Source organism: Coccinella septempunctata, chromosome 5 (assembly GCF_907165205.1).
Source record: "Coccinella septempunctata chromosome 5, icCocSept1.1, whole genome shotgun sequence".
In the NCBI taxonomy this organism is placed as follows: domain Eukaryota; kingdom Metazoa; phylum Arthropoda; class Insecta; order Coleoptera; family Coccinellidae; genus Coccinella; species Coccinella septempunctata.
In genome coordinates, this window is record NC_058193.1 from 34,456,455 (window position 1) to 34,482,610 (window position 26,156).

The 26,156-nt window shown below is 35.1% G+C and overlaps 6 protein-coding genes across 11 annotated transcripts in view; 3 read left to right on the forward strand and 3 right to left on the reverse strand.

The window, feature by feature from the left end:
* The window catches only part of LOC123313888, a 62,891-nt gene extending 57,650 nt beyond the window's left edge, over positions 1-5,241 (reverse strand). For 2 of the 3 annotated variants that reach the window (XM_044898983.1, XM_044898981.1), the window contains exon 1: positions 4,964-5,241. The gene's annotated coding sequence lies outside the window, so the exon portion shown is untranslated. Of the gene's footprint in view, positions 1-4,187; positions 4,234-4,963 lie in introns of those variants that run through there. The other variant, XM_044898982.1, reaches the window with a different exon arrangement.
* Positions 5,242-7,788: 2,547 nt separating this feature from the next.
* LOC123313117 (calreticulin) lies at positions 7,789-10,471 on the reverse strand. The gene is made up of 4 exons (XM_044897837.1): positions 10,310-10,471; positions 10,082-10,186; positions 8,032-9,020; positions 7,789-7,941 (listed from the first exon to the last, which is right to left on the reverse strand). The coding sequence occupies exons 1-4, from the start codon at positions 10,386-10,388 to the stop codon at positions 7,918-7,920; spliced, it is 1,197 nt and encodes a 398-aa protein (XP_044753772.1). The 5' UTR covers positions 10,389-10,471; the 3' UTR covers positions 7,789-7,917.
* Positions 10,472-11,144: 673 nt separating this feature from the next.
* LOC123313118 lies at positions 11,145-12,438 on the forward strand. 3 transcript variants are annotated; one of them, XM_044897840.1, is made up of 2 exons: positions 11,145-11,278; positions 11,804-12,438. In XM_044897840.1, the coding sequence occupies exon 2, from the start codon at positions 11,812-11,814 to the stop codon at positions 12,157-12,159; it is 348 nt and encodes a 115-aa protein (XP_044753775.1). In that variant the 5' UTR covers positions 11,145-11,278; positions 11,804-11,811; the 3' UTR covers positions 12,160-12,438. The 3 variants fall into 3 exon arrangements, with proteins under 3 accessions (XP_044753775.1, XP_044753774.1, XP_044753773.1); XM_044897839.1 differs by having other exon boundaries at positions 11,151-11,284; XM_044897838.1 differs by having other exon boundaries at positions 11,156-11,391.
* An 879-nt stretch (positions 12,439-13,317) lies between these two features.
* Positions 13,318-18,561, forward strand: LOC123313610 (vesicle-fusing ATPase 1-like). Its single transcript, XM_044898562.1, has 14 exons — positions 13,318-13,513; positions 13,916-14,004; positions 14,063-14,272; positions 14,328-14,473; positions 14,543-14,681; positions 14,734-15,076; positions 15,145-15,310; positions 15,363-15,532; positions 15,897-16,085; positions 16,141-16,273; positions 16,403-16,560; positions 16,619-16,803; positions 16,860-17,018; positions 17,076-18,561. The coding sequence occupies exons 1-14, from the start codon at positions 13,511-13,513 to the stop codon at positions 17,206-17,208; spliced, it is 2,223 nt and encodes a 740-aa protein (XP_044754497.1). The 5' UTR covers positions 13,318-13,510; the 3' UTR covers positions 17,209-18,561.
* A 2,678-nt stretch (positions 18,562-21,239) lies between these two features.
* LOC123313907 lies at positions 21,240-24,334 on the forward strand. 2 transcript variants are annotated; one of them, XM_044899010.1, is made up of 6 exons: positions 21,240-22,581; positions 22,776-23,016; positions 23,074-23,186; positions 23,242-23,431; positions 23,687-23,943; positions 24,023-24,334. In XM_044899010.1, exons 1-6 carry the CDS (start codon positions 21,853-21,855, stop codon positions 24,167-24,169), a joined length of 1,677 nt encoding a protein of 558 aa, XP_044754945.1. In that variant the 5' UTR covers positions 21,240-21,852; the 3' UTR covers positions 24,170-24,334. The 2 variants fall into 2 exon arrangements, with proteins under 2 accessions (XP_044754945.1, XP_044754946.1); XM_044899011.1 differs by having other exon boundaries at positions 22,821-23,016.
* An 84-nt stretch (positions 24,335-24,418) lies between these two features.
* Positions 24,419-25,827, reverse strand: LOC123313245 (UBX domain-containing protein 1-like). Its single transcript, XM_044898031.1, has 4 exons — positions 25,667-25,827; positions 25,339-25,610; positions 24,644-25,243; positions 24,419-24,567 (listed from the first exon to the last, which is right to left on the reverse strand). The coding sequence occupies exons 1-4, from the start codon at positions 25,717-25,719 to the stop codon at positions 24,524-24,526; spliced, it is 969 nt and encodes a 322-aa protein (XP_044753966.1). The 5' UTR covers positions 25,720-25,827; the 3' UTR covers positions 24,419-24,523.
* Positions 25,828-26,156: the final 329 nt, after the last annotated feature.

A 26,156-nucleotide genomic window follows, 5' to 3' on the forward strand; every position in this document is an offset into this window, starting at 1 on the left:
GAAACTAACAACTCAGAATTTCAGCTTTCATCTCAGAATTCCGACTTGTACCTCAGAATTCTTACTCGTATCTTATTTTGAATCAGAACTATAACCCCTCTCTCAGAATTCTAACTTGCAACTGAAAATAATTCTGATTGTATATCAAAATTCCGACTGGCAACTAAGAATTCGGACTTGTTTCGATTTGCAACTCAGCATTCTCTCTTCTATCTCAGAATTTCAACCTACAAATCAGAATTCTGACTCGTATTTTTGAATTTCGGCTTACAACAGAGTTGTATCTCAGAATATCGACTTGTGAATCAGAATTCTGACTTGTATCTCAAAGTTTTGACTTGCAAATCAAAATTCTGACTTGTATCTCAAAGTTCCGACATGCAACTCAAACTTCTGACTTGTATGTTAGAAATCCAACTCAGAATCCTGAGTTTTATCTCAGAATTTCAACTTGCAAATCAGAATTCTGACTTGTATCTCAAAGTTCCGGCATGCAACTCAAACTTCTGACTTGTATCTTAGAAATCCAACTCAGAATCCTGAGTTATATCTCAGAATTTCGACTTGCATCTCACAGTTTTGACTTGCAACTCAAAATTCTGACTTGTATCTTAGAAATAGAACTTGCAACTAAGAATCCTAAGTTCCATATCAGAATTTCGACTTTCAAATCAGAATTCTGACTTGTATCTCAGAGTTTCGACATGCAACCCAAACTTCTGACTTGTTCTTAGAAATCCAACTCAGAATCCTAAGTTGTAGCTCAGAATTTCGACTTGCAAATCAGAATTCTGACTTGTATCACAGAATTCCGTCTTGTAACTCAGAATACTGCTTTGTATCAGAGAAAAAGGAGGTCTATGAATACTCCAAAAACCCAAGGTGGTTCTACAAGCTTCCCACGATAAAAAACTAGTCTCAGTTTTAAAAATTGTTGCTTTCTAACGAAGAGCTCCCGAAAAAACCACAGATATAAACTGGCCCTCAGAAAAGCGGCAAAAACTCACGAAATATCAACGGCCGAAAAAGATGCGCACGTACGATACTCCGCTCTAGGTATATAAATAATTTGGAGGACTGTAGAGACGGAGTGAGGGCAGAATTTTAAATGGAGCGCGTCTTGAGGGCGGCCGGCGGTTTACGTGAGGGACTTTTGGGTCTCATAAAAAATGAAAAATGAACAACATTCGCATTTTAATTCTTTCAGACGCCCGCAAAATCCCGCGGCGATGACTACGTACGTGCGAAAACAGATGAATCGAGTTCGGTTTGCCGCAGAGTGAAAACTACGGATTGTCCTCGATGTCGCATTATCTTCCTGTTCGTTATACAGGCTGATTCCGAGAAGGAGGATCGTCATTCAAGTGCTTTCAAGTTAACTTTGATAGCCTTCTTCAAAGAAAAGCCTATAAGCTAGATATACAGGGTGGTTTACGCAAAGTATCCCTTGGACGAATCTGGTGAACCGAAGGAGATTTTTATTAGAAAATTTGTGGATCTTAACTGAATGACCGGATCGATTTGAATAAAATATTCTCGTTTCTGTGGTACTTCCGGAAGTTTATTCAAACTTTGTATGACTAAATACATAAATAGCATTGAGTATATACAGGGTGTGTCGTAATGAATGGATAATATGGAGCCTGCGGGTAGAGGACTCTATGACGGTTCAGAAAAATATATTTTACGTTCAGTAAAAGTGCCTTGGTTTTCGAGATATTGAAGATTTTCGAAAATTCAAGAGAATTACACCCTTCGCCACTCGTTTTGCAGGCATGACTTCAAATGAATGAATTTTTTCAAACTGTTTTTTGGATAGTATTCCTGGATAGATCATCTATCGAATGTAATTCATTATTTTTGAGGCTCATGAATAGTTCTTCATGAAAAAAAGATCTAACTCAACTTTTCCGTTTTGCTTATTTTTTTTTCATAAGTTCAACCTAGCGCGGTGTAAAAAATAATATGGTTACCTTAGAGCCAATTCAAGAAAAAACATGCCCGTTTCATTGAGATTCCGAAATGGTATAACTCTCTGTATTTTCAGCATTCAATAGCAAATAAATTCCTATTGCAATCAGTTGAGGCCTAGTTTAATGTAAACAATGTTTCTAAAATTTTTAGCAGCTAAAATGAGAAATGCAAGCAGAATAAAGCAATCTTCTATAAAAAGGTATAGAGCATGTACTGAAGCTCATGGTGGCCTCTCAGAGCATCTTTTGTGAAATTTAATTCAATGAAACGATACTCATTTTAAAATTGTTGATATGCAATAAAGCTATGATTCATTAGAAAGTGTAGACTATAGAGCATGTATCAGAACTGATAGATTCTTCCAAAAAAATGAACGATCTCGATAATGTCTATCGTATCCCATTAGATAATGAGGTTCACTGAAAATATTACAGCAGTTTCACACGCTATGTAACCAAAAACATCTCCCCTCAACATTGAATTAGTCATTTCCCCAGCTTTTGAAGATTGTATCGCATGAAAAAAACACATCAGTACATGTTAAGCTACCTGGGAAAATTGACCTATCTCAATCAATAGGGTGTAGCTATCAAATAAATATCCACGCTCTGATGGAGCTTTCTTGTACCCCATGCACAATGCACATTCCACTGATTTATTAGTGGGGGACTTAGTAGTCAGCTTAGATGTAGTAACATCGCCCTTCAATAAAATGACAGAGTGTGTGTGTGTGTGAACATTTTTGTTATTCCACATATGTACACACAAAAAGGTAATTTCTATGTTTTCCAGATTTATTTCAATTTTACATAGGTATATTGATATCAACCAGTTTTCTGATACCTCTGGGAGCCCATAAATACGTTCAATAATATCAAATATCAAGAAAGGCCATCCATCCATTCATAAAATCAATTCCAAGGACGTAATCACCATAAACATCTTCATTTCACAATTGGACATTCATGTTGTCTTCCTTCTCAACATAATAAAGTGGTTTCATTACTTTATTGAGTTTGTTGACTCTTTTGAGAGATTGAATATTCCATTTGACAATTGTGTTTAAACGATATTCAGTCCCTGGTTAGCATATCAAATCACTTCAAATAGATATCAAGCGAGAGATAGTAGGAAACAGTGGAAGTTGAAGTAGACAAAGGACAAAGAATAAGTTTGTATAGGTTTATAGGTATTCGAATTTCAAAGGTCATTGCTTCTGCTTCAACTAGAGTTTGAATCCGTATTCCGAAAATATGTATTTTTTGCCGAAAATCTTCAGACTCAGTTTACTCATTTATAAAAGGTCTTTCCAGAAGATAATAACTAAATCATAGACCAAAGTATCGAGAAACTCTCCTCATTGTCAGATTCTAGAGGAATCTATTTAAAATTTCACCAAGAAAATGACACGAGGAACAATGAACTTAACGAATTAGTGTGGATTATATTTAGCGTCCCAGTGAGAAAAATAGATACAGGTTTTTCACATTGCTACAGTTCCAACATGTCACAAATGATTAGGTAGGTTGTACAAGTGTCAGCCTCGGTGTCAGCCAGAGTTGAATTCTTTATTTTTTGGCTTGTGAAAATATCTCGACTGAATTAAATGTGAGCATTAATTAGTGAAATGTTGATTCACCATTATTTTCGTTGCAAAGGATGAGATTTTCGAACTTGCGAGTAATATCATTGTCGAATAATAATTTGAAATATGATACAGAGGTGAAATTTTTCGTGCTTCCCATAACTATTTTCACGATTTGCGAAAAAACTACTACGTTCGTTTTATCGTAATTTGAATCTGATTGAACTGTTGGAAAGTATTATTAACTAGAATATAAAAATGGTTCGTTTTTGAGATTGGCATACAAAAATGGGCACTTCCATGGTTAATTGCATTGTACCTGCACCCCATTCTCATTTAAAGGATTCACTGCCCTATTTGAACCGTGTAATCTGATCCTTTTTGTAATTCCTTCTCCAGATACTATGAGGTGCATGAGTATAATATTTCATGGTCGGTTTTAAATGTGGGTACGTTAACAGAATATTAGGAGTCTATAAAATATTTATTACTGAGAAATCCTACCATAAAAAGTTATTATCCATTCGATTTATCGCCAGTAAGACTTTATGAGAATGACAAATAAAATTATTCTTTTCGTCTCCTTGTTATCCATCGTCAACAATTAACGATGCCAATTTTCACTTACCAGAACTTCTTCATCTATCGACACAATATTTAAAACTGACCCTTTCAATTCATTCGCAAATTTCGAATTATCGAAATTGCCATTTTCGAGTATTGATAAAATAATAATCTGTTGATTAATTTCTTAATTGAAAACAATTATTCGTTGAAAAACAGGATGTTTGTCAACATTCAACTGCTTCAAAATAAATCAGCCTTATTTTATTGAAGATCAAATTCAACTCAATGGATTTTCTCATCATTTGACTCAGTCAAATCTGAATGATTATGTTTCATTATTTTCAATGAATTATTAAGGAGGCTAACAAAAAATGAGAATCCTTAGGTTTGTATTCTTCCTTTTATAGTTTTTAGCATATCGTAGTTGTAGAGTTCGCATTATTGAAGAATATTCAGATGAAAAGATTTTCATTTCAAATCTCACACGACTGAAGAATAAAGACCATCAATTCTGGATATCAATTGTAAAATCTATTGTATACTGTATTTTTTTCTGCATTTTAAATGATTAACATAACTGTTAGAGAATCAGTAAAGTGTTTTTGTCTTGACTCTCTTAATAAAATGTTTAAATCTTTCAGCTTCGTGAAAAACAACGTTAGTTTTTCATTTTTCTTTTCCAGACTATGAAAATAATAAAGTGGCATCTTTTGTAATATTTTTTTTTCACTTCACCTATTATAAATGGAAATCCAAAAAAAGGATGATGCATCATAGGGCCAGTTCCATGCAACGTTTTAGTGTTTGATTGCGTGTTTAGTGTTAAGAAGAACATACCATTCCTCCGGAAAATTTTCTTGGGAAACTCCATATACATATTCCTAAAAAAACCAATAAGAACAACACTCCGAACGGTCTAGTCGCATATTTCGATCAGCGCAACGTTTGAGAGGCTCTACGAACACCGTTTTCACAGTCACAACAAGGATTTTCCGGATAGACTATTCGTTAATTCTATCAGAACATTTAACCCGGAGAGGACGGCCAAAAACGCGGAGGTTTTGACAGCAAATGTGAAGCTCACGGGCCTGGGAACACGGCTCGACCTCGGCTTATCAACTACAACAGCGACTTTTCCATTTTAGCTGTCGCAGCTTGGGCTGATAGGAATAGACGTTGGAAATTACGTCCGTTCTCGGTTCGTACTTTTCTCTGCGTCCTTTCTTTTCTCGCCAACCCCTAAACGTTCTCTTTTCATCCCTCTCTACCCTATTTTACATTTCTTGGAGAGCGCTGCGCGTGCGTACGCGGGAGGCATGTGTTCGGGTGAAACTACCCTATATTGGACCCTACGGCGGGTGGCTGGTAGAAATGAAACATATTTCCTATTTTCATAGGTATATAATGCCTGGCTCTGAGCTAGACTGAAATAGATGGAGCATATCCTAGACAATGGGGGATTCTCGCGATTTGAGGTACCTGTTCATCTCACAATTTTGCCTGCTAGATATCTCTAAACCTTTGATTAAATCCTGTGATGTTTGTGGAAGAAAATAATACACAGGACGTCCAGAAACGAATGGATGAAGTTGGAAAAGTATTAGAAACTCCAAATAAAATAAAAAAAAATGAGCAAGCAGTACAGTGAGTCAGAAACACTATACACCCTAAGTACATACATATTTTAAAACTACCCTAACTTCTCGTAAGATTAGCAGTCGGAATTTTCAATCCCTGTAACCTTGAAGGTGCTGTCAAAAAAGTATTGGTATAATTTTTTCGCAATTATTCATTTACACCCTGTATATGATCACAGCCTTCTAAAGTATCTATAAAAGGCTTTGATATGATGTATGATGATAATCTTCCGAAATGATCAAGAATTCCAAAACACGAAAATAATGATTTAAGATGAATTGATAAAAAATTTCAGGGAATCCAATATAAGTGTGAAAATTTCAATTCATATTCAAATTTCCGCACCCTTATTGTGGATCCCGAAGATCAGTCGCGGGAAAATAATAAACCTCCTGGCTACAAAAGATCCATATAGCTTTCTCCCAACCTATTATTTGAATATTTATCCATTCAAATAAAGACATTAAATTTTGATTACAAAGGCACCCCACCTATTATTATATATTATGATCTGAGATGGCCTCTCTCTGAAGAATGAATTATTAGGGTAATATATAGGAGGAATTAAATCCGAGACACCATAGGCGTATTCAGAATTTTCCTTAGGAGCCTAGGGATCGAGATATTCACCTGTTTCCTGCAGGCATTATATTGCGCTAGGGGAAATAAATATTTGAGTGATCCACCAACACGAAAGTTAACTTGGCGATTATAGATATTGAAGATTTTCATTAGAAAACTGCAAAGATTTCGCTATGATTGAATTACCTTGAAAAAAATATTTACTATATAGTTATATAAAAAAAAAATAGCGAAAGGAGCCCATAACAAGGGTCTATAAACAGTGTAAACTCCATCGGAGCTTGCTCCTAAATCGCGCAAAGAACTCCCTTTACAATATGGCAGGCAACTTATAAAACATGATACGTGTATGATGTGCTGCAGATGTACAAAACGAGGGGTAGAAATAATACACAATATAAGTTTGGGTATATCAAGTATGATCTAAATCTTCTTGAATACAAGTCCTTATCAGACACAACCTCTGTCTCTGTCCTTATTACAATGGCAGTTCAGAGGAGGGTATATTATCGGCATATTCAAAAGATTCAGTACTTCACAGATATTTCCCCAAAATTTTTCACCTCGAGTGTGTGAGAGGATTGTACATCAGCTATTAGCAAATTTCTCTCAGATTTGCCCCTGGACAACCCCAAAAAATCTTGGGAAACCACGCTAGGATAGCCAATTACCATTCTATAAACTCTTCACCAAAGATTATAGAGTTAACTCTGTAATCTTTGCTCTTCACGTAATAGCCATACGGGTAGGCAACCCATATTACAGGGAATATGTATGATGTGTAACAAAATTTATCAAATATATGCTTCTTGAGCAGTCCATGTTACATGGTAGGTGTATGATTTGTTGTATAACACGTGAGAAAAATATGTTAAATAGAATATGTCAATTTTTCGGGGAATCATGATACGGATACCACATAATTGACTGCGAGCATTCTCTTGAAGTTGGAAAAGTCTTATTTCTCTACCATAATTGCTTAAAACCTTGTTTTCCTGAACAATGCAACCATTTCCTTATTGACACTGACTAATACTACCCTGCGTTTACAGCTAACCAATAAATCGATCCGAAAAAGTTAAGAGAATATATCTTGCAAATGGGAAAAGAAGCATCCAATGGATACTGAAAAAATTATTCTTATATAAAATCTTTATCTTTCAGTTTTTCAAGTGAAAAACAGTTTCAGCAAAGAAAACCTACTCTTTGGTTCAATCATAGAGGATTATGTAGAGGGAAGAATAAAATGACAACAGATTTATTAGGAAATATATGAAAACAAAATAAAATAAAATACGAAAATACGTATATATTGTTTTTTAAAAATAAAAAACAAATCCTTAAATAATTCTACAAAAATTTACAGCTCTGTTATACTAACATAACTCACCAAGTTCTCATACAACCATTTTATATATTATTCTTTGAATGAAACTAGTTCAAAAAATTTTCGATTTATTTAGAAGATTGCTCAACCTTAACAAAAAATCAGTCAAAGGAAACAGTACACACTATTAACCAAGCACTGCACACTGTAATGTATAAAAAAAGGTCTCTTAAATTACACTTTTTTACAATTCATCGTGATCTGCCTCCTGAAACAAGAATAATACCAAATTAATACAAGTTTAAACAACTAAAAGTTTCATAAACACTTCAAAGTTTCAAGTCAAAGCGAAACTTACCTCAACTGGTGGAACTTTCTCTTCTTCATCGTCGGCATCTTCATCATCTTCTTCCTCTTCTTTCTTCTCATCTTTCTTTGCTGCTTCCCTCTCAGCCTTATCTTGTTCTTCTTTCATTTTCTTCTCTCCCTCTTGGGTGGACTTGAGGTTCGAGATGGCACTACTTGCATAATCTACATCATCAGTGATCAAGATGTTGTCAAAGATGGTTCCCGACTTGACCTGCCACAAGTCCAGACCGATGGCACAGATTTCTTTCTGCGAGTATAGGTTAGGTTCTGGGGTGTAGTCTGGGTTGTCGATTTCTGGATGCACCCAAGGTCCTTTGTAAGCTGGGTTGTCGATCTGTTTCGGTGCCCATTCCCCTTTGTACTCTGGGTTGTCGATCATTGGTGGTTCCCATTCTCCGTCCATCTCATCGTCCCAATCTTCAGGTTTGGTGGCTTCTGGGTCGGGGATGTGCTCTGGCTTGTCCCAGTCCTCTGGTTTCTTGTCGTCTGGGTCTGGGATGGTCTCGCGATCGTCCCAGTCTTCAGGCTTTTTGGCTTCTGGATCCTTGATTTTCTTGGGTGGCAGGATGTCCCAGTCATCTTCCAAGCTTCCGCTCTCCTTTTTGTCTCCATCGATCAACACCTCATAAGTATTGTCGGGTTTGATGATGAGGGTGTATACGTGGGTGTATTCGTCATCTTTACAGGTGATCTCCTTATTGATGAGATGGTTTTGGTTCTTGTGGTTCAAAATAACGTGAACTTTCTTAGTGCCGGGTCCGCAGATATCAGGGCCGAACATGATCCTGTATGGGGATTCTCCGTGCATATCTTCTTGGTTGAGTGAACAGTCGAATACTTTAACATATCCGCCTCCACAATCTATCTTCTGTTCATGCTTGACGCTGAACTGGATGACCAAGTTCTTTCCTTCCGTTGAGAAAGGGGTAAATTTCCTACTGAGGGCGTAGAAACGGGCGTCTTGGGAAGTTTGGATACCTAGGGAATTCAAAAGATTTCAATTTACACCCAAGTTGTACCTTCTTCCTGCCAAGCTCAACAGCTATGCAGTAAATAGACGTTTAGAAAGGATTTTCAACAATTAAGATATGCTTTCTATTTTCTTTTTATTTTTTTCTGGGAAATAGGAATCATTGCCGCAAATCCATAAAAACAATTTAATATCACAAATGCTATTTCACTAAATCCTGAATAATATAACAATAATGACAATAAAATTAAGAAATACCAATTATAATACCTTGTCACAACAATTATTATCCAATATTTGTTAATTGCTTTCTATGAAAATCTAAGCTACAAAAGTGAAAGTAGATTTTTGAGGCTTTGGTTATTCTACTTATACCTGATAATGTATTAATCAACATTCTTGCTTTCAGAGAAATTCTGAGTAACCAAACAAAATCCTCTCTGAATGGAAATGAACGAATCAACAACTTATAACCAAATAATCAATTTATATATACTTAATCAATTAACTGAAAAATAAAATACTATGATGATATATATCGAAGCAATGCATCCCTATGTTGAGAATAACCTTTTAGGTGTGTATTGATAAAAGTATGATAGTGTTTGTTGACCTACATGCAGAAAAGCCAATTAACCAATTAGAATGCTTAAGAGTAATCAAAATTCAATATCAGTTTTCAGAATTATGTAAACCTAATCAAGTGAAAAAACGAGTTATCGCACTTTAAGAATTAATTAGCAAAATTCAATTTTTCCAAGAATATTCCGAATGAATTAAGATTCTGGTTTTCCAAACCCACACATTTTTCACATATAAGAATGTGCTTCAACGAAAAATAGAATTTTAATTGGCGAAAAGAACAGTAATGAGAGGCAGTGTTCCTTCACCAAGGATGATGTGTACTTCACCAATGTTGGTGGGGAAAACTAATTTCCTTTGTCAAATATGAGGATTATTTTTTCACTCAATTATTTCAAATTAAGTCATGAAAGTTAAACTAACGTGACGAGTTTATTGGTAGATATTTCCGATTGACGTTTGAAACAAGCTTCTTCATGTCACTCACCTTTATCTGCATCCTCATCATTGTAGAACTTTCCAGCAGTTCTAACAAATTTTCCGAATTCTTTTCCGGGATGCTTGCTGTATATCCAGTTCTTCTCCCAAGTATCTGCAAAAAGTACAAAGCTGATAAGTGATACATACGTGGAAACCACATTCTAGCATGCTCCTCTACAATGCCGGCGAAAATCAATCGGATACAAGATAATAGATTTTGTCTAACTGTACTCACCATCGTCGAATTTCTCTTCGAAATATACTTCGGAAGTAACACATGCTACAAGAGCAAAAAGTAACAATGAAACCTTCATTTCTTATTAACTAATTTTAACTTTATTCCCAGTTACGTCAAATGACTGCCACGACCACCACAAAAGTGCCAAAAATCGAGGAAAGTGAAACGTAATCAAACTGGAAAACCGCTACCACCGTAGACCTCCTATTAGAAGTCCATCTCACTTCCACCAACGCAGTTTTCCCCTATACCTCTTCGTCGACGTATGTCATTATCAGGATTTCTATAGGACAGATGGAGCATTGCCATTGGCTGGCGATCTGAAGTGAAACAAGACTCCGATTTATTTCCATATTTTCTCTCTTTCTAACAATCGGATAATTTCGATAACGTATCTCTGAGTTTTATTGAGGAAACAACAGCTGGAGCATTTCTATTGGTTTGTTATGGAGTGTCAATGTGTGAAGCGGGAATTTGAATATCTGCTTTGATAAGATTCGGCTCATTCTTATTCAATTTTCTTATCATGAGAAATTCTCGAAACGACTTTTATATTACCTTACTTGAAATGTGTTTCCATATATGTGGATACTGAAATAACTACTTTAGTTAGCGATAAGTGCAATTGAATTATTGTTCAATTTATAGAGTAAACTGGAGGAGTTTTTGGAAACTCTGCTTTCCATTAATTGAATTGAAGTTTTCAAACTGATTTATTATAGAGTTTGCATTGGGATTTTTCAAGTTTTAATTGAGATAGATTGTACAAACAATAAAATATGATTTTATCTTGATTCTTGATTACTTATCCTTATAAAATGATCTAAATACAATAACAGGTATTTTTAGAAACACTCCATCAGATATCGCCGTTGCAGAAATACATTCAATTTCAAGAGAAGCATTGAATAAGCCTATCTTTGAATACAAAGAACCAGATCGCCTACCTATACCTCGAGAACAAAAGTAAAAGTAATGTATATGTTAGTTTTAAGCTCAATTCGACAGCGTGAAGGTGTTAAATTGTGTTCTGTTATGGTTTTGTAAGTTCTGATCTTCCACACACGTAGTCAGTGCAGGTTTGTGAATTGGTTTGAGTAATTAATGGCTAGTATAGGAAGCTTCCAAACGGTAACTTCTATTAAGTACAAAAAGTCAAGTCGTTCGCCTTGAACGCCGCAGACTAAGAAAAGATAGGTGCATGACTCGTGAGGTCTAACCGTACTTTCATCTCCCATTTCATAATGATGTGTTTTGATAAAAATTTCAGCCTGTGTGCGAATACGAGGCGACTCGTGTTATCGGAATAAGTTTCTAGTTTACGGAAATCGATCGATTTCGAATTTTCGACGCGAAAATTCAAGCTGTTTGGTTGTTGAACGTCACATTTCCGAATTATCCGAACAATAGGAGAGAGACCTCGATCAAAAACAATACATCTCTCGATTATACCGTTCCTTTCATTCGCTACAAGAAATGTGATTGTTTTAGGAGCGAATATGACTTCCACAATGAACGATAGGATGATCAGGGATGTGAGGGATATCTGGAACTGCGGAAATCCCCGGGAAATCGACAAGGAAACCCCCAGGATCTCGGCGGACAGTCTGAACGATAGCAGGAACAAGCACAAGTACAAGACGTTGGAAAGACACCTGAGCATGAAAAAGACCATACGGAAGAAAATGATGAGGGATCTCAGAGAAATTGGAGATGCTACAGCTGATAATCCCTCGAATCAAAACGCCTTCCTCGAACAGATCAAGAACGATCAACCACCGCCCGCCAACATAGACAAGCCAAGTTTGTGGAAAAGACTGACCAAAGGTTGGGGTAGCAGTTCATAATTTAAGTTGTTTTTTTTTTATTTTTACCCAGTGATATTTTGTGGGTTTCTCTCTGTGAGCGGGGCCTCATCAGTTGAAGGTAACTTTTAGTGTAGATATTAAATATGCTAGAGTTCCAATAATTGTTTATTGTGATGTAGAGAACTTTTTCTCCTTGTAGCTTTAAGTTTTTTTTCGATAGGGCGAAGACGTTTGTATATTCTTTCTGGAAGATGTTGTTTTTAAGGGGTCTTCTGTACTTGCCACTTTTTCCGATGAATAAAATTGCTTTAAGTTAAATATTATTATTTGAAAACCTTTCGATTAAAAATTCAATTATGCCCAATAATTATTCTAAAAAGGTCACTGCCTGTCGATTGCGGATAAGCAAAGCAGCCAGAAAGATAGAAGTAACTCCTTAAAATTGAAAGAGTTGAGAGAATTTCATACCGAACAGGTAACTCCCACTAATGAACTCAACAATATGAATCATCAAAAAATACCGGCCAGTACTACTTCTAAATATACCATAAAAAATAACTTGAGAAAAGTACTGCCAAGTATGTTACAAAAAACCGTAATAATAATCTCATAAATTTTAAAAACATCGACTGTAGTGTGTTATAGGGCCATACCATTAGAAAATAAATTTATGAAACACGTTCGATATTCTGTTCAATGAAAATAAGCTCAAGGATATATGTCATATATGTTATAGATTAACCTCGATTTGTTCAAGACATAGGTCACCTCCCTTCTTGAAAACAAGCAACCAAAAAAAGTTTTCCATTCTCATGAAAGCAAGAAGAAAGCAATTTTAAATATGAAACATGATTGGGGTTTTTCTCTGGTAAATTAATGCTGAAGATAATTTATTATAATTTTTTTATTTTATTTCAGTTCATGTTTATCGTGAAAATGTTTTGAATTGAATATTTTGAATTACATCATCGCCAAATTTGAACAAAGAAAAACATTTTCAGAAAAACGACAGCAGTGTCATCTACCTTCGAAATCGGGTATAATTATTTGTGTAATACAGAAATCTGCATTTGGTACCGATTACTTTTGATCCGATTACTTGATAGCAGATTACAGATCACTGTAATCTGAATCAGGAATGTCAGTTTCTGCTCCGGGAACAAAGAGATTCCTCTTTGTCCGGGAATCCGGGTAAACGTCAACTTGACGCGGATTTTCGTTAGAAAACAGCTGATGCGTACAGTGGATACTGCATAACTGGCGGATGACTATTGATTTTTGTCAAAGTCTGCCTTCACTTCTTTCTGCATTGCGGGTCTAAAGGAAAATATTAACTTGAAGGAATAGTGCGAAGTTATAAATAATAGAAGATTCATATAATACACATAAAATGGTAGGTGTAGGCTCATCAGTTACCTTCTGTTGAAAAACATTGACTGAAACACAAATTCTGCAATTATGCTGGAGCAGCATAAAATTAAAGAATTTTTGAAAAACCATAACAACTACACTTACATGCTTAGTTATCTCCTCCAATTTGAAATATATTACAAAATGAATGAATGAAAATGTATAGTTTTGGCATGACCATGAATACTAAGTGCCTATCTTATTATTGATACTTTCATGTTCTCTTTGAATATTTTTTGAACATGACCTCATCTCCTAAATATGTATTTTATTTCTTTCGAGTATTTATGAATTGTCTAAAGTTTCAAAATTAAAGTGAATCATGGCAGTCTGTCCACGTGTAAGTGAAAAAATGAACCAAAACTCAGAATTCATGCTTTTTCAGGCTTTTAAAGTTACAAAATGTCCAACGGACGAGTTGATGATCACAAATTGTGCAATAGTGAATGAAAGAGATTTCAGTGCTTCAACTAAGTAAGATTATTGCAGTACAGCTGAATATTGCAAAAACTTATATTTGATTTATTTATAGGCATATCAAAGTGGGTACTGGAGGAGGACAAGGCTTTGTCTTCTCTATAAAAAGTCATTCAGAAATACCAAGAAACAATGTGGGTTTCAACTTACCCCAAAGAAAATGGGCTTGTTTATCCATCAATCAGGAAATTGATGTTTCTCCTTATATTCCTCAAGATTACATATCAGGAATTACATTTGAAGCCGATTTCCAAATGAAAAAGAGGTATTTCTCTTAATTCTAATAAAAGTCTTGCAAATTCATACAATTCGTCTTTCAGTATCACGCAAGAACAATATGATACCGATGAAATGGCAAAAGAATTTTCCTATTCTTTTCCTAATCAGATGTTTACTGTGGGACAGCAATTGGCCTTCCAGTTCAAGGATAAAAGAATGTTAATCTTAGTGGTAAAAGAAATTGAAGGTAAGTCTGAAGATCCTGATCTTTCTCAAATTGTTGAAGTATCTGAACAAACCGTTCATTTCATTCCAGCTGTAAATATATCGTCAATGCAAGGAAATAGTGAAGCTAAACCCAGAAAGGTCAAATTAGCACAACTTATTCCTAATAGTGTCGTTACTTTTGAAAAAGCCGAGGGTTCACCATTGAACCTTGTAGGGAATTCTAAGGGGTAAGTACTCCCCCAAACAAGATAATTCGTTTTACTTCAATCGTATTCACAGAAAAGTGGTTCGTCAGTCGATCATCAATCCAGACTGGGATTTTGGGAAATTAGGAATCGGTGGCTTGAGCAATGAGTTCAACGCCATCTTCAGGAGAGCTTTCGCGTCGCGAGTTTTTCCACCGGAAATTGTTGAACAGCTTGGCTGCAAGCATGTCAAGGGTATACTGTTGTATGGTCCGCCAGGTACTGGTAAGACACTGATGGCTAGGCAGATAGGAAAGATGCTGAATGCTCGTGAACCTAAGATTGTCAACGGTCCACAAATTCTCGATAAATATGTTGGTGAATCTGAAGCCAACGTGAGGAGGCTGTTTGCCGAAGCTGAAGAGGAAGAAAAGAGGGTAAATATTGAAGAATTTAATTATAATTTTCTGGATCGGTGAAATTTTTTGATTTACTGTAAATATAGGCTGGCCCCAACAGTGGACTTCACATCATAATCTTTGATGAAATCGATGCCATATGCAAACAAAGAGGTTCGGTTGCCGGTAACACTGGTGTTCATGACACCGTAGTAAATCAGTTACTTTCGAAAATGGATGGTGTTGAACAACTGAATAACATCTTGGTCATTGGTAAATATACAGATTTTCAAGGTAAAAGATGTTTCTATTACATTCTTGTTAGGTATGACAAACAGGAAAGACATGATTGATGATGCCCTCTTGAGACCTGGTAGATTAGAGGTCCAGATCGAAATCAGCCTTCCGAATGAAAAGGGTCGTCTGGAAATTCTGAATATTCACACTGCTCGAATGAAACACTACAAAAAGATTCATTCAGATGTCGATAATAAGGTGAGAGAAAATATATGCTAAACAAGACTATCTTTGAAGGCAGTTAGTTGTACATTGAGTGTTTTCAAAGGTTTTTCTTGTCGGAAATAGACAAATATCGTTCATATAAAGTAATCAAGATGGCTGAGTTACCATCCCCTGAAGTTCGATGCTGTTTCGTTAAATGTCAAGTACGGGACTGTGGAAGGCAACACGTAATAACGAAACAGATGACTGAACTGTCATTTTTAAAAAAGATTTACCTTTAACTGTATTTCAAATCTTCATAATACATGAAAAAATGTGCTGGAGAAATCTCTCCTCGCCATTTTTTTTGGAGGTTTGAATTTGAAAATTCTGATGCCCTTTGATTCTTCGATTTTAGGAGCTAGCAGCCCTTACCAAAAATTTCTCAGGCGCCGAATTAGAGGGTTTGGTAAGAGCCGCCCAATCAACGGCGATGAACAGGCTGATAAAGGCTGCTCATAAAGTGGAGGTAGATCCTGATGCAATAGAAAAACTTCTGGTGACAAGGGAAGATTTCTTGCATGCTCTGGAACATGATATCAAGCCGGTAAGTGGTTTAAACAAACATTGCATGTGTTGAGTTCAAACATAAATATTTTTAGGCATTTGGTACCGCACAAGAAATACTGGACCAGATCTTGGCACGTGGTATCATAAACTGGGGCTCGCCCGTCAGCAAAATTCTGGAAGATGGTATGCTGTTTATTCAGCAAGCCAGAACAACAGAAACTTCAGGTGATTTCCATATTTTTTCGATTCATAAAGTCAAAAATTGTTCTTCCCATTTCCCACAGAATTAGTAGGCTTCTTAGCATCGATCATACGATTCTGAATTTTATTGAACATTGAGTATTGTTGAAACAGGTTTGGTATCTGTACTGATCGAGGGGCCACCAAATGCAGGAAAAACAGCCTTAGCTGCTCAGCTCGCTAAGAATTCCGATTTCCCATTCATCAAAGTTTGTTCACCAGAAGAAATGGTCGGTTACACAGAGACAGCGAAATGTTTGCATATACGAAAGGTAGAACATATTAAAATGATCAAATCGGGTATTTTAACTTTATTATTGTATATTATAGGTATTCGATGACGCCTACCGATCAACCCTAAGTTGCATATTGGTTGATAACATCGAGAGATTATTGGATTATGGTCCAATCGGCCCTAGATATTCAAACCTGACGCTCCAAGCGCTGTTGGTCCTGCTCAAGAAACAGCCTCCTCCTGGAAAAAAGTTGTTGGTTTTATGTACCACGAGCACAAGGTTAGTTTTCAATCCTAACCGAAGTCGATGAGACTTTTTCCTCATTTATATTTCAGACAACTCTTGGAAGACATGGAAATGTTGTCGGCATTCACTGGTATTCTCCACATTCCGAATCTGTCGAAAGCTGAACATCTAAGAAACGTGTTGGAAAACACCGATTGCTTCGATCAGAAGGAAATAAAAGCTATCGAACCACATATCCATGGAAAACGGTAATATTCATCGTACAAAGAAGTTGAATCAGTTTTAACCAAACGTTCTATTTTCAGGATTTCTATCGGTATAAGAAAGCTGTTAGCTTTGTTAGACATGGCGAAGCAAACTGACGAGAAGCATAGGATTATTAAGTTTATATGCAAGTTGGAAGAAGATGGAGCGCTGGAGGATCCTGGTATGGCATAGAAGAAAAGGAGATTGAGTAACGTGTACAAGAACGTTAAGTCTTGTTTGAGATCTCATAGTATTCATATTTAATTGGTATTCTTGTCATCGAAAATTTAGGATGATTTTTATAGGTTTGACACGTTATTAGCATCTGAAGAAGCTTTCACAGATTGTAATATAATATATATTCATATGTCAATGTGCTCTCCTTCCGTTGAATAGTTGTTTAATTTTTAAAAGATATCCCGGAACAGGTTTGGTGCGGAATTGGAAGAAAAATATGGGGCTGATTAATTTTTATTTGCTTCATAATGAATTTAGGTATACAAAAAAACATTTAACAAAATATTACGTTGCAGTTTTTGTACTGTAGTAGTCTTCCAAAGACTGAGTATAAAGCAATTTTGAATAAATATTAAAATTACTAAAAAAGCATTCATGTAAGTCTACCACTAGTCAATTCCAGTAACCAGGTACATTAAGGTAAGGTGTGGTTGAGCCAGATTGAGGTTAGGATGAAAAGTCCCCTCACTGTGTAATATTTTGGCTAACCACAGACAAATATTAAAAATTTATTCTTATCCAAAGTGTTTCATCGGTAGTAATGGTGGTTTATTCTTCTAAAGTTCATTAGAACTATTTAATCTGATGTTAAGCAGGATGTGACATTATTGTATGTATATATTTTGGAGTATCGTGTTAATATTTATTGACTTATTGTATATGATGTGATAAATTTCTGTACTTAGATGAAGATTTTTAACATAACTTTATCCATCGAAAGAATCCTTCCTATTCAATATATGTTATATATTTTATTTAGGATTGTTACCAAAGTGTGCAACATAATTTGACTTCGTTGATTGTTTAGTATAAATAAATATATTTTGTTTCCTGTCCAGAATAAAATACAATTTGTCTGTGGTAAACTCATTCGCAGCATGAGAAACTATATATGTAAAGTACTGTAATTGAAATTTTTCACATATAATCATCAAAAAAAAGTATATAAATTGCATTTAATGTAAAAAAGGGAGGTTCAAATAATTAAATACTCGCCAATTATTGTTTTAAATAAGTCTTTCACATTCAGGCAGTAAAATTTAATAAATTACTATAATATCAAATAATAGAACGATAAGAAAGGAGTATTATTTATTTTTTTTAATGTTCACAAACCACTTATAAACATTCTACATGTAACATTCCCGTAAATATAGCAATCATTAAGTCGAAACAAGTATTAGTATTATTTAATCGTACATTCATGGCTGTTCAAATGAATTGTAACTAATCAAGTACGACTTTTATTAGTATTATCGTTATACAATCCTCATGCATGGACACAAGAAATTATATGTTAGAGTTGAACTTATGAGCTTTTTTGTATTTCCTAGTCAAATTCTAATCATAAAACTGTTGGAAATGGTCAGATGTCGATATCAAGATTTAGTTTCTGCAAATATTGTAAGGAAAATGAAAAATACTCGAAGGATTAAAAATTATTGGAAAGTTTGAGAAGCCAATCATCGTATGTTGATTTTTTTATTTTTGCTGTTAGTAAAAAGTATTTCTGTCCGTTTTCAAACCGAGTACCCTGAAATAACTGAAAGGCTTTCCGCCATTGAGAATTAGTTTCCAAAATTCGAACAAAAAACCTTCGCGCCATTATTTGGACTGGATTGTTTTTTTTTTATTTCAGTAAGAAGTGTTCGAGGTTTCAAATCGAAGAGAAAGATCCGAATCAATAATTACTTGAAACATCTCCCACACTTCTTTCAGATAGTTGGGAGATTCGAAAACATGTTAATGAGGTCATTTTATAATACAAGATGAATAATATATGATGCTGTGTTGCCAAACATAATCATATTTTTTCTTTGAAGTGACAAAGAAATTATCGAGTTCACTGATGGTACTAAAATGAAAAAATTCGCAAATTTTAAAAATACAGAAAACCGATCGATGTCATCGTTGCATGTAACCTTCGAATACTCATCGTCTCTTAAAATAAAGGGAAATTATTACCAAATATTCTCAACATCCTCTCGTATTTTACCTCTATTCTGTATCCCCTAATGAGTTGGTCATTTTACCTGGTATAGGTACGTTTTTCATGTAATGGAAAGCAACATGTTGTATAAGGTCGTCAATAATGGCTGTATAACCTCAGAGCTGATAGAGACCAAAAGTTCCCAATCTCCTACAAATGGCTGAAATTCCGTCAACAAAATTTGACGATAAGTTCAAATGATCCTTAGGCGATACTACTTGAAAATTTTCAGTCAGTGTTGAATTTTATAGTAGTACCTTAGACAAGGTCTAAGTAGTACCTACACGAAATTTGGGACCTCTACTTTCGAAAGGTAACAATAACATGCATATCTTTCGGTTCAAATAGACAATTCTTCATTGTTATTTTGCACCAGCAGGTATAGTTATTCGTCTCTTCGTTATTGTATGAATATATATGTGTAGGTATATCCTTTTGTTCAATTCTGGAGTTTATTTGTACATTATAATGTCATTAGTACCAAAATTATTGGATCCTTCGAAACGCATTTGGTAATAGTGTTATGCATTTCGCAAAATCTAAAAAAGTAACTAGTGTCTCGATGGGCTTGCATAACTGATGGTTCTAAAAAGAATAACACAGGCGTATATTGAACTAATGCCGATAAAAGCTTTTTCTTTCGAAAAGGTACACAGGCCTTGTGCATATATCTATTTTTAAGCTCATTCTCAACTAGGTATATTGTTTTTTATTGTATCATATCGTCAGCTATTTAGCTGATGATGGTATGACCATGCAATTTACGTCAAACGAAAAATGTGATCCTAACAGCGCTCCTGAATCATTTCTGGCCCTGAATTCGAAAAAGTATATTATATAAATTAATGCAATAAGAAAGACCGATATATTTCTGATATTTACTTCGAATTGGCAACGTTGCTTCCTGTTTACTTCCACGTTTCTTCGTTTCAACGACATGTACAATGTATATTTGTACATGTAACAATGACAAAGCCAAAAGCCTGCCATGTATTTACCTTCTTCCCTTAAATTCCCTCATATATTTGAATTGAATTTCGGCAAATTCGCTTCTTTCACATTAGTAGAAGAATTCAGTAATATACCTACACGCGGTCGTTTGCAAGAACTGATTATGAATAATTTTAGTCTTTCTTATCACTAGATTGAGGTGAACATGAACAAGTAATAACAACAAGTATAAGTACTGTGTAAAAGTACTACCGTCCATAATACGTTTATACAGGTGAAGTATGTAAAAACAGTGTTGTCTGAAGTAATAGTAATCATACTTAAGTCTTATGACTTAGTTCTTGCCAATCGAGAAATGTCATATTTTGTGGAAGCTATTGCCTTGTATGAGTATTTGTCTTGCACAAAATGAAGGAACAAAATAAAATGTGCTTTCGTGCTTCTCCACGTGACACACGTTGACCGTTCACTTTTGATGAGCAATGACTCATGCTCTCTTTTATTGGGGCATTTAATAATCTCTTCTTGCTTATAGTCAGCTAAAGCTAAAGAGAAAGGCGTTCCTGAACCGAAACTGCCGGAATTTCATAGTCATGAGACATGCAAATTTTACACAAATAATTTAGTTGTTGACATAAAGACATTTTTCATGTATCCGAAAGTCAACACGAGCGAAGCTCTTTATTTCTTTAGTTTTCTCGCATTTCTGTTCCGAAGGCTTTTCCATGAGAGCTTCAAGAAAACGAAATTAAAAAATATCTGCGACGAACCCCACAGATTACAGAGAACGAACCCGTTTACAAACGGACATTTTAGATTTCTTTCCTTCACGGAGCTTCCCAATGAACGGACTTCATCAATGAATTTAATAGAGAGCTTTAACCATAGAGGTAAATGAAGCTAGTGAGAAAAATAATTCCAACATCCTAAGATTATGGAATGATCAATTATTGCAAAAAAGAAATAATATAAAAGATAAAGGTTTTCACGATGTAATCTGCGCGCGCAATTAATTCCAGTTACAGCAACCCTGTTGAACCGAATAAAGTAGACACTTCCGAGTGCGTCGGGCGTCGATATCACAGAAGCTTGTGCTCGTCGCGTTAAATCTTGCAGAAAACGAGCGGTTGAGTAAAGGTGCGTGTGCTTGTTACAATACTCCATTTTTACCGATAATTATTTGCCGGATGGTCCCAAAAAGTTACTTTTACTAGTGAACGTCCGTTTATATTCGACCGAGTGAGGTATTTATACCGTTTCTGTTTTAAAGAACGTGCGAGATAGTGAAATTACATTGCGACGGTACGGGCAGCCCAGGAGCGGTGTGTGGATTTTCATATTTCGTTGGCGGAACTTCGGCTAGACATTGACGGAGCACTTTCGAAGGTTGTGGCGAGTTTCAAGCGAACGCGGATTAATTTCTTGAAGATTTGGATATATTGCGAACAAATTATTTGTCCGATATTCACGTATGGCGTCAGCTTTCAGCGCACCGAGATAAAGTTGATAATTCATTGAAGTTTAATCAGTCCCAAAATAAAAACCTGCCTAGTTTCATACATTTACGACATTTTTCTACCAGTAGTGTACTGGATACCTTCATCAGGCCTAAACTAGGTGATTTTTTTCAATTATAAAGTATCTATCAAAACAGTTACATGCGATTCTCGAACATAATGACATCTATGAAAAACAAAGATCGCATTTTAGAGGCGATTGATCAACTACGTCATCGAAAAGCAAGACCGGATGCTACACGGATATGTAATTTTTTATTTCGAAAATATTCGATAAATTCAGCGGAGGCCAGATCGGATCTACAATGGTGTGTCGACAATGATATTGTATTGAGGGTTGAGTATAAAGGTAACATTAGTTACCGCAATGCTCTGAAAAAATTTTCACAAGGAAAACGAGAACGTGAACCTCAAGGAAATTCTTCGAAATCTTTGCCGTTCGATGGGAACCAAGCCAACAGAAAGTTCGCTTTTCTTTTAAATAATGCCATTACTGAGCTGATAGTTAACAATCCAGATTATCTAGAAAGTGGTGTACCAGCGGACGAAATTATCACTAAAATTTTATCCAAAGATAATGTCCGATATACCAAAAAGTATATCATTATTTTATTGGAAAAAGAAGTTTTGAATGGTGGTGTTATCAAAACTGATGATGATAAATATTTGATGGGCCCTTCTTCAATCTCATCTGAACTTACTGAAAAAGACGACAGTGGCAATAAAAAACACTACAATGCTAAATTTTCCAATCTTATCCACAAGAAAATTCTGAACAAGGAATCTGAGTCCAGGAAAACTCATTCAAATGAAATAATGCAAGAGTCCAATAAGTTTGATCCCTCTATTCGGGTGGGTGTTCGAAGAAAGGTTAGTTGGATTCTTATTTTCAAGATATCTAAATTTCATCAATAGTCTCTTCAATTAAAGCATATTCATGATTCAGAAGTAGTTTTATTCATACTAATATGAGAATTTGAATCTGAATGTAGTTCTGTTTAGAAGTATGGGTAGTTGTCTTTTCTTTGAGGAATAACTTTTTATTCCTGATATTGTCATTTTAGAGAGCTAAAAAAGTATTTGATCCATCTGATAACAATGTTCCCAAGAAAAGGGGAAGACCTGCTGGATCCTTGAACAAATCAACTATCGAAAGACAGATGGCCCGCATGAGCGATGAATCTAGACCAGAATCACGAACATCCAACAATGGTAGTCAGTTTGGGGTTTGCTCAGTTTGTCATTTGCAGAATAAAAAAGGACCCAATGACAAATTGGTTTCTTGCAGGGAATGTAGCAACAAAGGTTTGCAGACTTTTTTTTGCACAATAACTTAAGTTTATACTCCACATTTTCTTACAGCCCATTACAGTTGCTTGAATGGCGACGATATGATGTTGAAAATGCATCCGGACAACACCTGGCAATGTCCTCACTGCAAGACTTGTTCTATTTGCTATGAAACTGCAAATGCGGTAGGTTTGTCTATTTTGAAAGTAATTTTTGTGCTATAATGTTGTAATGTTTTAGGGAGCTTTGATAGTTTGTTACGTATGTGCTGATGCATATCATGCAGGTTGTCACCAACCTCGTATTCCAGACAAAGTTAAAAATGGAAGCAAGTGGTTGTGCTTCAATTGCCAGTTACCTGAAGAATTGGAAATTTCCAAGATACAATCAAATATGAGTTTTACATGCAAAAATAGTACAATTAATAATGGTAAGTGTTGTTTATTTCTGAGGGTGTAGAATATCTTCCAAAATCAAATGAGTTGGGCAAAAAGTACTTTGAAGTGGAATATGTATTCCACAAGTATGTACAGAGTGTCTATAGGATAAGACTCTAACCATACATGTGAAACTACAGAAGTTACAGAAAAAATTATCAGATAAAAGTTGTTTTGGATAAATCAGATTTATTTGAATACATTTGTAACCTTCTTGCTTTATGCAATATTATTTAAAATTTTTTCAGATGAAGTCTATTCAGATTCGAATTCGTCGGCCAGCAATTCCAGATCTCCCCAATCTTCTTCCGTTCCTAACAGTCCACCAGAGGTTAATGACAGAAATAGCTCGGACCACGAACACTCAGATTCGAAAGATTTCGATTCCGAAGATGATCCAAATGTTGACCCTAGAATACCAGATGCTACACATTGGACGCCTGATGAAGTATATCAGTATTTTACCAAATATTTTCCGGAAGAAGCCAAGGTTTTCAAAGAGCAGGTACAACAGAGTTTCAGAGTTTTGGATTTTTTTCAATTTAAAATGGTCAATTATATGTTTTATTGTATGTTTTTTCCAGGAAATCGATGGAAGATCTCTGCTACTCCTCAAAAGGATGGATGTATTGACTAAGCTTAACTTGAGGTTAGGGCCTGCTTTAAAAATTTACAAACATGTTATCACTTTACAAGTCAGGAGAGATGATCCAAGGCTGTATTATCTGTAATTTGTAAATATTAAGTTCGAAATCTTATTCTCGAGCACTATCCATTATTTTTTGGTTTAATATTTACTTCCAATCATTTAATTTATTCGTATTTTATATCATTGTTTATATTACTGTGATAATGAATTTCTCAAACCTATTGGAATAATATAGATATTTGATTAAGCATCGTTTTACTTTTTCTTCCAACATGAATGTTACTGAGGGCCTCTTATATTTTTCCACAACAAAAACATTAAAAGCAATAAGTTTGGTGAAAATGTTTATTCCATATTATTTATTCTATTATACATATAAAGTGAGAAAAAAGCCATCAAAACCATTCTTCTGCTCAGTTTTGAAACAACTGCCCAGCTACAAAGCTTTGGAAACGATCAAAACAGCCGATGGGGCCAAACCTGAAACAAATTTGAAAATAAGAAGTGTACTTCATATATTTGTTAAAAAAATTCAATTGCGAGTGACTTCACCTACCCAAAGTATCAAGGGGCTTCTCATAATCTTCTGAAGTGAATATTTTCTTTGGAAAATTCGTCATAAGATTAAAAGGTCCTTCTCCATCATTCCTGTTCATTTCAACATATAACCTAACAGCTGATAGAGGCTCTTTTGCCAGAAAGGTATGAGTTAAAGCGCTACCATTTGTTAGACGAATTTGCAATCTGACTTCAGTGTAATTTGTGACGGATTTCGTTGCGGCAATTGTTGGAACAGCAGCCTTTGGGGTTTCTACTTCCATGGGTTGATTTGAGTATTTTGCTTTTCTAGCTAATTTGTCTTGTTCAATCTGTTCTTTAACTCTCTGTCTAGCTATTTTTTCCTCTTCTTTTTCCCTTCTTCTCTGATCTAAAATTTTTTTCATTTCTAGTTCTTCATGCTTTTTCTTCGCTTCTAGCAACTCTTTGCCAGATCTTATTCTATTCCTTTCTTTTTCTAATTCCTCCTCTTTTTCTTTAGCTTCTCTCTCTAATCGCCTTTGTCTCAATTTAGCTTCAATTTTTGATAACTGCTCCTTTTTTTCTTCCTCAGTCATGGGTTTCTTTTCTTCTACTGACTCAGAGAAATTTCCATGACCTAGAAAGAATATATGTAATGAGATTCCATTAACTCCGTTGGAATATTGTAATTCGTTTTAAGAAAAATTTGAAACATGCAGAGGGAAATTTTACCTGATTTCACAGCATGAAATGATACCTCGTCCTGAGTTTGGAATAATTTACCGCAGTCATTACATTTAATAGATCTTACAACTAAATCTTCTGGTTTTCCTTCGCCTTCGGCTATATTCTCAGGATTACATGCAGCCGGTTCCTGCTGTGTAACAGCAGATGGATTTTGAGAAGGATTAGCCGATATTGCATCTAATTCTTCTTCGTGACTCAATATCCAATCCATTATAGTTTCAATGTTAGTGGAGCCACATCGAGACACAGCCAATTCTCTGTAATTATTGAGGTTAAGAATAGTCAAACGACAATTGTTTTGAATAATACGTACGCTTTTTCCTTTGTGAATCCCATTTCGATCAAATTATCCACTATTGAAGCCATTTCTCAAACTAATAATATTTAAAGAGAACCGAATTCAAGGAAAAGTTGTCTGGACTCTGGAGTAAACAGTAAACTAGTGAAATGACAAGATGACTTACCAAATTTTTTTCTTTGGTTCGGTGTTCGGTTCGATTCGATGAAATTTTTGAACAAAATTTAGTGAGCGCATGCGTTATCTCGATTCAAATTCAAATATTAAATTAATAAAAACTCAGACTGCGCTCATTCTGTAAATATAAATTTAATAACTGTAAATGAAACAAGTAGCACGTTATATTACAAGAATAGAATAGAGCAATCCTTCTATTAAAACCTAATAATTCTGTTTTATCAAATTTGGTTAATCACCATCTTATAACCAATTAAAGAACATTCTCTTACTTTCATACAAGAACAAATTTACAATTATTTGTATGTGTATTCGAGTAGCTTCGAAA